This window comes from Melanostigma gelatinosum (assembly GCF_949748355.1).
Source record: "Melanostigma gelatinosum genome assembly, chromosome: 23".
NCBI classification, from domain to species: Eukaryota; Metazoa; Chordata; class Actinopteri; order Perciformes; family Zoarcidae; genus Melanostigma; species Melanostigma gelatinosum.
This window is the reverse complement of record NC_136656.1, coordinates 15,251,721-15,267,982: the sequence shown is the minus strand read 5'-3', so window position 1 is coordinate 15,267,982 and position 16,262 is coordinate 15,251,721. Positions and strand designations below refer to the sequence as shown.

General features: G+C 41.4%; 1 protein-coding gene across 8 annotated transcripts in view; it reads right to left on the bottom strand.

Annotated features, from left to right (window-relative positions):
* The window catches only part of camk2d1 (calcium/calmodulin-dependent protein kinase (CaM kinase) II delta 1), a gene marked incomplete at its 3' end in the record, with an annotated part of 107,688 nt that overhangs the window by 3,378 nt on the left and 88,048 nt on the right, over positions 1-16,262 (bottom strand). For 2 of the 8 annotated variants that reach the window (XM_079295335.1, XM_079295332.1), the window contains exons 13-17: positions 16,027-16,064; positions 10,599-10,643; positions 9,493-9,541; positions 222-297; positions 19-113 (exon numbers count right to left, since the gene is read on the bottom strand). In XM_079295335.1, coding sequence (XP_079151461.1) covers positions 19-113; positions 222-297; positions 9,493-9,541; positions 10,599-10,643; positions 16,027-16,064 — 303 coding nt within the window. Of the gene's footprint in view, positions 1-18; positions 114-221; positions 298-9,492; positions 9,542-10,598; positions 10,644-16,026; positions 16,068-16,262 lie in introns of all 8 variants that reach the window. The other 6 variants (XM_079295330.1, XM_079295331.1, XM_079295333.1 and 3 more) reach the window with 3 other exon arrangements.

Below are 16,262 nucleotides of genomic sequence, written 5' to 3'. Positions count from 1 at the left end.
GAATCACTGACTATTTACCATTCTCAAAGTAGAAGCGGTGGAAGTCGGTGCCCTCCACCAAGTTGCCCAAGGCCTCAGGCTCAAAGGACGTGAGGCCGGGATCACAAATCTTCCTGGAATAGAACAACAGACGCAAATCTATCAGCGTCACAGAGAGATTTGTTCCGACATGCAGAAGTCAGATATTTGAAGTGAAAGTCAATTGAAATAGCTGAACTAACGTGTAGGCTTCAAAGTCTCCATTGTTGATGGCCTCAATCAGCTGCTCAGTGACTTTAATGATCTCCTGCTTACGAGCTGAGAAAGACAAAAAGAAGAGGTTCGATGAGATGGAAACACAACCCTTGGTCAATATGAAAAGAAGCACAAAGTAAAGTTAAAAATGAATCCAATGTGGCGAGCTAGGAAACAATGAATGGAAAGAATAAGTGCTGTTGTTACGGCTTGCTAAAAAGTACACCCACGACATTTACACTATGAAGATGTCATAATGGAGTGACACGTTCTTTTGCGCGCACACACGCACACGCACGCACGCACACACACACACACACACACACACACACACACACACACACACACCACTTTTACCTTCGACAGCTTGAAGTCCACTGTAGTTCCCGGCTAACTGAACGCTAACAGTCGGCTGTGCACTGATTCCCTCAAGCAACAATAAGAGCAACAAACTAAGAACAGAAAGGTGGAACATGCTGCCCGATAAACTTTGTGTTTTGGTTCGAGACAAAAATGAGCAGCTGCAGCATCAGACGGGCTGGATACAACCAGAATAGCCTCCTCTGATTGGCTGTTTTCATTAACAGCTTGACACAGCTGAAATAACGTGGTGGACTTTACTCTGTAAACAGAGACTTGGTACTGATTAGGTTTACTGAGACTATCAGTTTGTTCATGGGGCCCCATGAGGCCAACATGTAGTGTAGATGCCATGTAGAGGGGACTTTGGACTGCTTGAACTGGATACAAGGAGCCTTTAATCCGGGCTGTTTGCTTAGTGTCCAAAACCAAAAATGGCAGAGGAAACTATAGCAACTACATTCTTCCAATTTAGCTTGAACAAAGAGTACCATACTTTTGTACATTTTGTGAGGTTATATATTTCTGCTCTCGGCCTAAGTAAGGGAGTCAGTTGAACATGTTTGATACAAGAACTGAGTTTCTTTCCCAAGTGCACTCATCCTCATCCTTACTGTTCCTCCTTTTCAAAAAAGAGGCCAAACTTGTCACGTTACATTTTGGGTCAAAACAAACTGACGTACTGGATCGACTGAGTTGCCATGTTGTTTCACTTCATTCATTCTGCCTGACATGTGCAAGATAGCAGGATTCTGTTGGGAGTTATTTGGTTTGGTGTAGTCCTCATCAGTGACTGATGTATTTGTCTCTCTGACGTCATTTTCTGTCGATACAAAAGCTGCTCTAGCTGTTGATGCGAGCTGTTAATAAGTTCAATCAAAACTGCTGATGTGACGGTTGTTATTTCTGTAAGAGAGCTGTGTCCACCTCATGCACAATCAATAGATTTGCCAATGTGACGTTGATATACAGTGCAGTCTGAAATGAGCAAAAAACGTTATGATCAATGAATGGGTGAACAAGGTTGTAAAGGGGACCAGACTTGGACCATTCTAGATCCAACCTTATTAAAAATCGACATCAACAATGTTGCTCACGCTGCAAGTGGCTGTCATATCCATTTGTATGCAGATGACACCATATTGTACACATCTAGCTCCTCCCTGAATACCACCCTGCTGCACAGCTTCAACAGTATCCAACATGCTTTCTCCAACCTTCACCTTCTCTTAATAAACACGACCAAAACTAAATGTTTGATTTTTAACAGACACTTACCATAACCTGCCTGCACTCTCGAAATCTCCTCCCAGGATGGATCAGAAATCCAATTTGTGGATTCCTATAAGTACTCGGCTATCTGGCTCGACACCTCACAGCTCACCTATAACATGCACATGAACTCACTGCTTCCCAAAATCAGATCAAGAAGTGGTTTCTTGTACCGTAACAAAGCCTCCTTTACCCGCTCTGCAAAGCACAGTCCTCCATCTTAGACGATGGGGATGTTATCTACAGGTCCGCCTCCAACAATCTTCTCAATGACGTCGTCTACCAAAGACGTCGTCTACCAAACCGCCATCCGCTTCGTCACCAGTGCTCCTTTCAGCACTCATCACTGCAGCCTGTACTCTCTAGTCCAGTGGTTCTCAACTGGTCTGGCTGCGGGACCCACCATCACCCCTTAATGACAAGCCGGGACCCACGACCCAAATTATATATATATATATATATATATATATATATATATATATATATATATATATATATATATATATATATATATATATATATATATATATATAATTTGGGTATATCTATATTCAAGAAGTCTAGTAGTAGTAACGTCTCTGTGTAGTAAACAACTGTCAAATCAAATAAAGAAAGTACACATCAATTGTATTTTAACAAATATTATTCTCATTTTTCAAATTGAACTGGATGGATTATAAATAATACATAGAAATACATTATATTTTTCTCATCTTCTAAAAAGAGAAATTAGTGTTTTAAGAATTCACCTCTATGAGTCTGTCCAGTCTAATGACTCTGGTCTCTCTGGACATTTCTCTCTTTTGGAGATCGTCCTTTGACTTTCATGACTCACAACTCAATAAATAGTCCTGCTCTGCTCATATGTCCTTGTCTCTCCCCGTGTGTCACGGTGTGTGTACATCTTACTGAGTCAGGAAACCTGTCAGAATACCCATATTTGATTGGCTGAGCTTCATCACGTGATGCGATTCACAACGCATTGGTCGGTGTTTTTCCTGCACTGGTGAACAAGTGCCGTAAATGCTGGAAAATTCCGCTGCATAAAAAATGCTCTTCACAATAAAATCACTTTTTACATAAATAATAATTTTAAAAACCTTTATTTAACCAGGTAGTCCCATTGAGATTAAAAATCTCTTTTGCAAGATGTAAGTAACAATACAAGATGTAAGCAAGATGTAAGTGACAATACAAGATGTAAGCAAGATGTAAGTAACAATACTACATAACATTAAGGAGCAGCTTTTGTTTTTTATGCTTATGTGTTGCTAAGAAGACACCCCAGAAGATGGGTCACTCAGGTATAGTTCCATCATTGTTCAAAGTCAAAGAATAACTTCATGATGTTAGTTGTAATGAATAAATATATTTTAAAATCAAGTACATTTCTCTGGCATTTATAGTTTTCTACTGTACCGAACCGTGGCTCCACTGTATCGTACCGAACCGTGAATTTTGTGAACCGTTACACCCCTAGTATATATATACCTACATATATACATATATATACACATACATACATATATATATACTGTTAGATCCTGGGTACTTCTGGCCCGATACGGGGCTACTTACTGACTCAGCTCTCTATTAAAAGATTGTCGAGCTGGTGTTCTTGCGAGGGAACTCGCCTGGCTCTTCTAACTGCCGTTACTCCCGACGTCTACCCTGCTTCCTCCGGTCTGAGTGCACTCGGTCGAGGGGCCACCCTGACCCCGGGCGCTCCTACCAGTCGCGTCGGTTATGGCAGCTTCCCTCTTATGGATCCGCGCTCTTGGTAAATGCCAGGTTAGGTTTTAACGGCTAGGATTAATTCTTGCTAAAACCGTAAGGGATTGTTAAGTGGATTCTGTCACTAGGATAACCTTTCAGAACTCAGTTGTTAGACATACAATAGCTTTAACTTTTTACTGTCACGAGGAACTTTTTACTACTTGAGCAAATGAATGCACTTGAGAAATTTACTTTAAATGCAGATTAGATATTTATTGCAGGTTATATTTGGTTAGTTTGCAAGGGTTAAAGCTACAGCTCACATAAAATGTCACTACACTTGATTCGTTAATTTATTTTTCTTCTCTGATTATACTCATTAGTTTTAGTTGCCGAGACGGCTCGGTTGGAGCTGGATTTTCAATGGTGCGATGAAAAAGTTATTTTGGAGTTGTTAGGAGCGAAGGTCCGGCCGGACCCTCGGTCCTCCTGCTCTGCAACGGAGTTCGTCCAACAGTCCACAAAACTCAGTACAAAGTCTTTCTCGGGCTGCTGCATCTTCTCTGTTGTCCAGATGTTTAAGAGTCGAGCAGTGGGGAGAGGAAAACCTCCGTCTTTAAATCTTCTTGTCCACGAACAGAGGTCTCTTTTCCGTGAACAGAGACGAAGCCCTCAATACATCAGCTGCAGGCTTCGGTATCTTCTCATCTGGTGCATTTGGACAGCACGCGTGTTGAAATCCCAGCTTGCAGCAAGCAAACCACTTCTTTTATTCATCATTTGGGCTGTTAGCCCCCCTCCTGCTCAATACATGCTCTCATCCCCCCCACCCTCTGGAAAGGATGTTGGGTTCGAACATGTCCATATAAGTCCAGGCTTCCTGCCTCTGACTCATCTCTTGCAACAGTCTTCTCCTAATTTCTGCAAGTCATCCTGACAAGCACTTTTCTTACATCGCAGCTCCGGTCACACAGAACATTTGTTAATCAGTTTTTACATTTGTTAAATCGGTTTGGTTAGTACACATTTGCTTATAAAATGATTATTGATCTCATCCTTCATCATTATTGTGCCTTGTGTCTTTTCTTCTCAACCATCATTATTTCCCCATCCCTTGAAGCCAACACCCTGCTTACTTCCTCTTTCTCCGTACTTTCTACACTCAGACTGCACTATACTCAGATACACATATTATTATCAGGTTTACATTTGTTAAATCACTCTATGTATTAAACATTTGTTATGTAACGATCATACACTTTATCTTTAGATTACACTTTAACTATTGATTTCTGATTATATGCTTTTTATATCCTGACCTTCCCCTGATCGTGTATGCATGTTTTCGAGGCAGCTCTGTGGGCTCAACTCTTCTTGACAATACACATATATATATATATACATATATATATACATATATATATACATACATATATATACATATATATATACATACATACATACATATATATATATATATATATATATATCTATATATATATATATATATAATTTGGGTCGTGGGTCCCGGCTTGTCATTAAGGGGTGATGGTGGGTCCCGCAGCCAGACCAGTTGAGAACCAGTCGTAGAGCATGGACAGAAAGACGGAACACTGACGGATAGAAACATACACACATGTAGCAGATGGCGATAAATACAAAGATACAATGCCGATAAAGGGATCCATGGCAGTGGAAGGACTGCAGAAGAGACGATGGGCCACAAACCCACAATATTGACTTCAAATTCTAGGGGCGATATATTGTGACTTTTTACAATTCACGTTGAGAAAAAATAAAATCACACCACCATATGCATAACATCTGTATACTTTTTTATGCAATCACAACATCTGTGAATATACATTTTTTGAGAATCAATACAGTATCACGAACCTCTTACAGCCCTTATTCATACCATTGCCACGAACCAAAACCACTAAAGAATATTGTTTTGGAACCATATTTAAATTTACGACAAATCCTTTCTTTCACCCAACAAAAGAAGCCTTTGTTTTTAAATGTGCAATGTTGTCTTAACAAAAGCAGCCAAACGAGAGCTTTGCCTGAATTTAAGTCGAAAGACTTTTTGATTTAAATCAGAAACTGCCTGATATTAAACTCACAAGATTTAAAATAGGGCCACACATTCAATGCAAGCTTTTCATACTTAATGTTCAATTCTTTGTATTTTCGACACATTTCAGTTGTTAAAGTGCCTTTGAGAAGCTATCTTGATCTTACTGGTGAATGAAACTTACTCAAAGGCAGACAGAGGATTAGCCAGATGGGGCTACCAGGAGATTAAATTCTATAGTATTGTGAAATAGCCTGTTCAGGATTCCCTGAGTTCTATTCATCTTTTGTTGTTACTCAGACCACAGCCTGTAGTTGTAGTCCGCCCTTGTTGTACTGGTGCTAAAGCCTGAGGTATCAGGACTGCTGTGAACTTTCTCTCCACTGAGCAATGAAGCAAATCTCATCATAACTGTCTGCTTCTTCTCAAGCTCAAGTCATCTTTTCCTCACTTTGGAACCTGAGCTATTTCTGCTTCAACAAGATTTATTTTACATCAGCTTTTCCAAAATGGTAACTTTTAACAGACAAGGGCCATGTTTGACCTGTATGTCATATAACATGAAGCAAAGTGTTAGAGTTCAAAATGTCTTCAATTCATCTTTAAATACTTCAGAGTAAACTGAGGCCGTAACCTGTGAGGAGGGTCAGACGATGGCTCATTTTACTGATCACTAACCACAAAGGGTTGGGAAGCACAGAATAAACACGGCGGAGTTGTGACAGCTTCTCACCAGTGAGGGGTGCTGAGACAGAAGACAGTGGCTGAGGTGTGGCCGTGTTGGAATATTAGTCCAACAGAAGTCTTTTTAATGCAATATCTCTTTTTTCTCAAAGTGTCACCTTACCTGTTCTTCAGAGCAGAGGATCTTTTAAATATGGAATATGTAGCCACTTAAATTAGGAGCAGCATTAAGGTGACCGTGTCTATGAGCCTGCAGCTAAACCCAGGATGTTTAGGGACATGTACAATTCTACTTCTTCTTTCACTTGTGAATACCATCAGTGATGAGAAAAGGAGGGAAAGCTTGCAGTTTCTTCCCAAGCACTGGGAAATGGACTTACAGTGGGAGTCGGTGGGGCTCAGACTGGGCAGGGGCCCCTGCGTGGGGGTGTGATGGGGGCCACAGTGGCATTTGGTGGGATGATCAGAGAAAAAGACCAGAAAGGAAGATGTGAAGAAGAGGAGCAGGTACGCAGCCACCAGTCCCCACAGGATGTACTGGCAGCACTCTTCACCACTGGGCCAAACGCTGGGAGAGGAGGAGGAGGAGGAGGAGGAGGAGGAGGAGGAGGAGGAAGGCCTGTGAAAGGTGGAGTGGTCTAAGTGCTTAAGGGGGGATTGGAGGAGGGAGAGTGTGCTGAGATAAAACAGGGTACAGAGGATGATGATGGATGGATGGAAGGAAATTTAGATGGACAAAGAGGACGAAGTAGGAATGACAGGAAAACATGAAATGGAGAATATATGAAAAGCATGCAGGAAATGAGTTTGTTCAAAGCACTTCATTCTCCCGCTCTAAACAAATGAGTTTGGACAGATTATGTGAACATGATCAGGGATGTGGATATGTAGTAAGATGTAACGATCAGCATCAGCTCCGTCTCTGTGTCCCTGTGGTACACTAGTGAGTAAGGAGCTCAGACTGTAGCAGTATTCATTCATCCGTTTGTAACAACCTGTAATCACAATATTGAAATCTTATCAACTTTATTGAAAAAGTTGATAAGGTCAACGCGTTAACACAGATCAACATTAGCATTGATTTGGACTCATGTGTCCATCAGGCTCAGGGCAGTATACTTCTTGAAGACGTGAGTTTTCAGGTTTTTCGAGTGTACATAAGAAATAACCATGGAAAAGCCTGCTTTACATATTCCTGTGCAAATAAAATACTTGACAAACAAAAAGTACTATTTTCATTAAATTAATAGTACATTTAATATGATTAATAATTATAGTGTTAAAATAAGTATTTCCATATAAACACCCTTTGTTAATCGCATTGAACTAAGTGGTATATGTAAAGTAAATATCATATTTTCAGAAATATTTGATCCAGTATGTGCTTATGATATCAATTTAGATGTAATGTAATTATGTATCACGATATCTCAATATATGATCAAGATATGATTCCATTGAAAGACGATAAATGACCATGTTAGATTATCACCAAGCCGTAATAAAATCACCTGCTTAGTACGTTACTGCCTCCAACTGTCAGCCAACAAATACTGACCACTGGAGAGGACATTAGACCAACAGGAAGCCATCAAACAAATACTGACCACTGGAGAGGACATTAGACCAACAGGAAGCCATCAACCATCCATCACTTAGATCAGTGCAAATGAGCCACAATGAAGAAATAACAATATGGAAGCGACAGTTCCTCCACAAAGAGCTTACTGCAGCAATCACAATGGATGTCAAGATTAAAATCCTCCGCTAATTTCAGGAAGATTTCTCAGACTCTTTTGTGGGCTGAGGCTCTGATTGGGGTCACGAACGCAAGAGAAGAATAGCAGAAAGACACGATGAGGGAATAATGTCTCCCTCTGAGAAAACTGAAGAGATGCTACTGAACATTATCATAAGTACAGACAGCAGCGTGGAGCTATTTGAATCCAATCAATAACAATGGAGGCCGCTATACAGGACAGTGCCATGTGTGTGTACTGCAAGTATGAGAGCACACACACACACACACTCTACTCAGGGAAATATGTGAATGTGAGGAGCCTCAGGAAGTCAGAAAACAATTTTAAAAATGTGAAGAGATTCAAATCTCATATGTCTGTGTCAAAGGTCAGTTCTGTAATGAGCAATCCAAAAACACAGCCGGAATGACACACAATCACAAATCAATTCCACTCTTTGGACAACTAGAACAAATATCTGCAATGACCACTTCACTGACCTGAAGCACAAAGGTCCTCCTCCTCCTCTCTTTGAGCGGCCAGCTATCAGGTGTCGTCTGCTCACACGTAACACAATACTCGTCCCATAGTTGGTTGATAATACAGCAGCCGTACCCCAAGACTACTCTGAGTCCAGGTTTTGTTTTATTGCCATCAAACTATGACTTAAATAGTGATGAGTGGGACTTGCACAGCACTTTAATATGAGTATTTCATATAACCTTAATATTTGCCTGATTATCTAGTTGTTAACAATATAGGCTTACATATAGACATGTGTTGTATCTGGCAATACAACCATTATTATTTGTAAATGCTAAATGGACTGGACTTCAGCTTTTCTAGTCATCCGACCACTCAAAGCGCTTGTCATCATTCACCCATTCACACACATTCATACACTGGTGACAGGGGCCCATCGGGACTAACATTCATACAACATTCCCACACCGTAAACCACAGCTATGGGAGAAATGTGGGGTTAAGTGTCTTGCCCAAGGACATCAACATGAACTAGCAGAGCCAGGGAGGAACGCCACACAGAAGCATCAGGCAGGCACAGAGGGACGGGGAAGCAAGGCCAAGGCACGAGCAGCCACAGCAATCTGCTGAACATGTAGGTAACGACCAGCGGATACATGTTCCGGGGTGGAAATCGCACTTCTGGTAATTTGGTTCAGCATTACGTGCACTGATCTCCAGATCGTGTTTTCTGATTGTGGCTCTTTTACCCGACGGTGACATCCCGAGACCCCCGGACCGGGTTGGTTTAGCAGGAGTACACAAACCGTTACAGCCCTAATTCACATCGTAACCCATTTCATGTGTTCAACCAGAGGACCACAGACTGGGGTTGAATAGGGCCCTCAGCCAACAGAAGCTTGTATTGGTTAGTCTGATCGCCCCTACCTCTCACATCCTCGTCCTCAATGGTAGTGTTGGCGCTCTCACTGGACTCCTGTGAAGAAACACATAAGAGACACATGAGTATCAGCAGCCAGACTTACAAGCATCAAACATACTGTATCACTGCTGTATACACTACATACATATCTGCCAACACCAATTTACTGTATCTGCTATAAGCTCATGTCAGACAATATTGTTGGCCAATTAGATTAGTCGATACAGTAAGACTAACAGGTTCATGTTGAAGCAGGAAGTCAGTCTGCAGACTGTGCTGGAGGTTGAGAATGGATCCTTTGGGTGGTACTTGATACTTTATGCTGTAGTTTTCCTTCTTAATAAGTTTGGCTAACCTGCAGGTTTGTTAAACTGTCTGATAACTTGACTGCTGGAGTTTTCTGAACCCTCTTGACTTCTTTTTACAGATGTCAACATTTTCACAGATCTCAGCAACAAACAAGTGAGTACTTATTATTGCCAGTAGGAATGATGGGGATAGGGAGCACGTTGCATGTACTTTGCAGAATATTGCATTGGTACAAGTGATGCATTCAACAACAAGCTTATGTATGATAATAAGCAACACTTACGATGCACAATAACACATATGGTATGCTATACTATGAGCTACAACACCATCATGTCACTACACAACGCAGAAGATACGAGCGTGCACGTGTTCCCACACTGTGGTCTGACGGACTCCACATGAGAAGGTAGATCCGTGGTTGTGCATGGTCTTCAACAACATGCACAACCCTTGTCACACAACCATGGAACATTTTACAATGACAATGATAGTACGTGCTTTTTCAGAAGATTAAACACAGGCATGTATGATGATGACACAAACTCATTTATATGTTCAGATCTTACATGCTAACAATCACAGACATATCCCGAATAGTAAAAACATAAAAATCTAAGAATTACATGCAAGTTGATAACAGCATGCAATATGTCACAGAAATACCATAGTCCCTTGTTTTATCACATGACGTGTTAAGTGTCCAATGGCACACAAACATCATCAGAAGCAACACTGAGGCTCTCCTCGAAGTGGCAAACATCAGCTGCAAACTACAGATCCAGACTGATGAGCTGTATACCTTGTTTCCATCAGCTGGGTTGTGGATAACAGTGGTTTGAGGCTCCTGATTTGAGAGGACCAACAGTAGGGAGAGAGGTTGGTGCAGAAAGGAAGTGAGTTAGGAGGAACGTTGGACAGAAAAGTATTCAGCAAGAACAGAAAAGAAAAACCAATCATCATCAAACAGAATCACGACAGCACTACTACACACACGCGGGATGTTATGTTCCCTGAACATCAAGTCTTTCACCACAGATGATCAAGTCTGACCCGACACTGACGCTCACTGACATTAAACAGACACCATGGCAATGATCCGTTAACAGACGTATACGCTCCTTTCCTGGCAAACAGTCGTAGAATACCAACTTATTTTTCTACAACTAAAATATCCATGAAATTGTTGAACGTTGAATATAAAAGGCAGGCATTTGACCAACTACACACAACTTAATAGATGAATCAAACATATACCTGTATTACTGTAAAGAGACGAAACATCATCAACACTGGATGGAATAGAGAGGTAACATGTACATATTCAGGATGGATTTCCTGCTCACTTATAGCGCATGCTTTTGCAGAACTGTTTGCTGTATTACTGCTGACATGTGTAACATAATACACTTTGACTAAACTCCCCGCAGGGGAACTCTGTCACAGTCCGGATCCCGAGTCCTCCTCACGATCATACTGCGGTTGCTATTGCTGTATTTGTGCTGTAGGTGGGCATGTTTTCTACTATAAAGAAGTGAAGGGTAAGGATTTTTGGCCTTGTTTGCATAGACAGTGTTTGGATGGCCGTGGAACTCTCCCGGTTGAATTACCAATATTATCGATAGTTTGCAAATGTGTCAGATTCTTGTAAGTCAAAACATGTAAAAGATAGTAACCTTAAAACTCAAAAGAATAGTTCAACATTTTGGAAAAAACATGGATTTGTCTTCTCTTTCTATCAGTCTCATGTCTGCGCTTTGAAACTGGAATCTGAACGTGGTTAGCCTAGCTTAGCATAGAGACTGAAAGCAGAGGGGAACTGCTACCCTGGTTCTGTTCAAAGTTGAAGAATACATCAATACTTGTAAAGTTGACTGATCAACATGTATTGATGTTTGATTGATCTGTAAACAAACTGAAATGTAAAAATGACAACTTGTGGATTTAAGGGGAGTGTTGTTAGCAAAGAAAGAGTTCCGACATGCAACTCCCTCTGAAACCACAAACTCCCATTTTGACATTTCTGTTTACATGCAGCTTTAACAAAACATGACACGTCATCATTATTGATATCAATCTCTTCACCAGCAGCAAATATGAAAATGGGTATTTACAGTGGTAAGAAATACTGTATGTAGTTTGAGGAGCCACTTTAGCTCCTCTAACGACATGAATATACAAATCTACCCAGTAGCAAACCAGTGTTATCTCCAGTTTGGTTGAACGTAGCTTGAAAGCCGTGGCAACATTAACATTAGCCACAGTGGACGTGCAATAGCACCAGTGTTGCCATTAGAGCCACCATCAACAACAAAGGAAAATATAGCCCACGTACAGCAATGTGGGAATGCAGTAAAGCAATCCAGAAGAGCATGTGAACTCATGTTACACAACCACTGAAGACATCTGTGGTTCTTAAGCTTCATGGGGGGAAAACACAATCACCACCGACAATAAAGTGAGAAAGTAGTGGGGGTCAACAGGGCCGTGTGATCGGGACACATGCCACTGAAAGTATGGATAGAGACAGATTACACAGAAACATCATGCAAACATGCGGGCAGCAAGGCAGGGACACAGAGTACCAGAGAAGGAGTGGGGACAGGCTCTTTGGGACTGGTGACCACATTGGCCTTGTTGTTGATCTGGAGTGACAGAGTGGACAGACAGGTAGACAGACGGGACAGGGCAGAAGTGACAAGACTTAGTGTTAAAACAGTCACTCTTCAAGCAGCTGCTGTGGAGGGAAAAGTGGAACCTTGTTGCTGAAGCATTGTTATCAGAAACAAGCCTGCTCACAGAGCTAGATGAAGAGAGACAGCTAGTATGGAGTGAAACAAATGACCCAATCACTCTGTAGACGGATGATGAATTAGGTAAAACTCTGAACTGACTTTTCTACTCGTTGCATGAGTACTGTCTTCTGCATGTACCACAGTACAATCTGATGATGGTGTTCTGTTTCCTGCTCATGTTGCTGTGTTATGGCAGCTGTGGCTCAGCAGGTAGAGCGGGTCGTCTTCTAATTGGAAGACCGGCGGTTCATCTCGGCTCCTTCAGTCCACATGGCAAGAACAGCACGTACCCCTCATACATTGACTACATTCATAGAGCGGTGGCACAGACATGTCTAATAAATGCATCACCGTTATTCTAGAGGAGTTGATTGTGAATATTTTTGAGATTGTTTTGCCACCCAGCCCTATTTTATTGATGTTATACATTATATCACTGTATTGTTCACATGGTGAAATGGTCAAATATGGTAAACTAGACTACCGTGTTTCGGAAATGTAATAGGTGTACAAAGTGCAGTGACCTGTAATGAGAGTCATTAATATTCAGAGCAGAACAGCACATTGTAACATCCTTATGTCACATTTGATTCTTAAGTTATGGTACTATTTTACAAGGAATACAGTGAGGTTTGGAAGTCATCAGCTTAATACTACAGACCACATTTCTCCAGGATGTCTTCTCACACAACATCAATCTGGCTTTTTAATGACAGGTGATTTTCCAGTTTGTACAAGGTTGGTGTTTTTACACAGATGCTCTTCCAAAGTGTGACGTCTGGGCTTCAGACTCCAATTCAATCAGGAACAGCAACTGGTTTGTGAGTCTATGCCTGACCTGGCCTCCTGCACCAATCACATGGGGCCAAAAACCTACGGTATAGGGACAGGCACTGCCATTGGTTCGTCTCAAGCAAGCGTAAATACACAAACATTTCCTAAAATGAAAACCATTAAGGGACTATGATGATGCTACAGATGCTGAATTGCAACTGGTTGTAAAATCTGAATTAAGTTGTGCATTTAATTCCGTTATCAAAGTAAGAACTGGATTTGGTGAAAGTTTCATATATTTAAAGTGAAAAACAAACATTTTAAAAAATGAGTTTATCGCTGTCCTATGTCCTCTCTTCGCACTGATGGACGATGAAATTAAAGACTTTCCGGTGACTCAACATCAACGTGTGCACGGTGACGTATGTTTTCTGGTTGGAATGAGTAGACGCTGTGAGATGTGGATCAATGGCTTCTGGCTGAGTTCATCAGCAGGATAACAAGCTGGTCAGCGAACATGACTGTTGCTCATTTACAATATCACGTGCAGGGCTGTGGCCAGGATTTAAGAAAACACTTTGGTCAAGAGTCCAAGTCCACCTCGTGACCCGCCCACCTCTCCCCCCCCCCCTTCTCAAACTCTGGATGCAACATGAGAAAGGTTTTATTAGTCAGTGTTCAGTTACGTTGTTGTGTCCAAAAGTAGATCTAAATGAAATGAAATAAGTCTTTGAAATCAATCCTAAATCGATGAAGTCATGGTTGAATAGCAGTATTCTCTCTGTGCTGTTGATTCAGTCATGCAGTGCCTCCCCAGCCTTAAGCAGCATCGTGGTGGGATTTAAACACAAGGGGTTCTCTACCGCTAACTCACTACCCACTGCAGATTCCAGTCTGGCTAACGAGCAGCAGCTACCCTCAAATGTTCGACCGCGTCCGTCTTCCTCTTCTGCATTGAGCAGCCACAACACTGTGCACAAACGTAGAGGCTCATTCTCCGATCAATATTAACCCACAAAACGTCTCTCAAGTTTATCAGGTGAAACCAAACAACAATGAGTAGAAACCATATTCAGGACAAGATATTTGCTCATTAAAATGGACGTCCAGTTAGTTCTGGTGGTAAATGTCGTAAAGATGGAATACATTTCTCAGATCCTCAATCAACTTTAGCTTCAACACTGATTGGACGTCCACATAGGAAGTGTTGAATGTTCCCTTTCAGAGCTGGTGTGATACTTCTCAGCCTGTTTGAATTAAAAAGGTGAGGTGGGTACTTAGCATGAGAACAAGTAATTATAGTCATTGAAAAAGACAAATAAATGACTGCCACCAACAGGAGCTCATCACCACAAAAAGAAAGGCATGAATCATTCAGGCAGCTTGATTAAAAGGGAAATGAGCCTTTGAAAGAGAAGCACTTCAACATGAGGTAGTGGGATTCAGAGGATCGCAAATGTCAAATCGTGAGATAAGAAATGACCTCAAACTAAGATTCCTAACCTTTTTTAATCAATGTTGTGATTTACTAAAGAGACATGTTAAACTCAGGAGTTGGTGGAGACCAAAGACAACAGCGCTAAAAAAGAGAATATTAAACTGATATTCATCAGATGCAGGGAAACAGGACTTAATGCATATCAATGTTGCTTCATTGGTGCTGAATGTGTAAATAGACGGTTGGCCAGTTTCGTTTCCTGCCCTCCGAACAGAAACCTTTGCATGCAGCTGTCAATAACATGTAACAATAACATGTATTCACTGTTACATCATGCGTTTCTCTAGTCGCCTCCCTTTCTTGCCCTCATTGTTACTTTCTGTTTTGTGATACTAAAGAGCCTGCTATTTACATGTTGTTAACAATGTCTGTGCAGAGAATGTGTCCTGAAGTCACATTAAGTCAAATCTACATGACCTACATACATAAGTGGAAATTGTCCACATTTAGTAGACTCTCTAGAACCAAGTAATTGGAAACAGTTTTTTTACTTCAAGCAGCACAAATACAATTATTTTCACCTCCCTTGTATTGGGACGGTGGTACGAGGGAGACGACCCAAACTTTTGCCATAAAATTGAAACTCTTGGCATCGCCAGATACCACAAGGGTAAACTGGGAACATGCCTTGTCTGATATTTGGGTGATGTGACAGAGAGTCTGGCTCATCAACATCCTCAACAAGACAGAAACTCAAAGACAGATTTAGAAGTCGTGAGTGGTGATAGGACACACACACACACACACACACACACACACACACACACACACACACACACACACACACACACACACACTTTCCTTGGTGGTGTCAATGGAGGATTTTCATCATATGACAGCTGAGTGGAGAATGGCAGAGAGATGAAGTCAATCTCCCACCCTTTACTCATCATCTAATCATCGGTTATTCGTTTCCAACAGCTTCCTCTGCTCAGGCAGCAGATGTCATTGCTTCTCTCACACAGATCGACAGTGCAGAGGGACAATTATTGGGAAAAGTGTGTCACACCCATGTGGCCAAGATCAATGTACTCCTATTTTTACCAGAGCAGTTCACTGACTACAATGCTACAGTATTCAAAGAACAACCTGCTGTGTGTGATGTTCCTGTTAAAGGAATGGAAACAGAGCAGTGTGGAGAGTGAGACGGGAGCGGAGCTTACTTTGATGCCATCCGCTTTTTTGTTCAGCAGGCTCTTGGCTGCTGTTGAGAAAAAGATAACAATGCAAGGAAATCAGTGTCCAGCTAGAATTAACATGCACACACACACACTTTATATTAAAAGCTGGCCAATTACTAGCAACCTGAAAGTGGGCCCTGCTAAGATTGAAACCAGAAGAGAAAAATCATGCCTTTCTTTGGGTTTTGTTTAAAACCACCAGCTTTTCAGTGAACAAG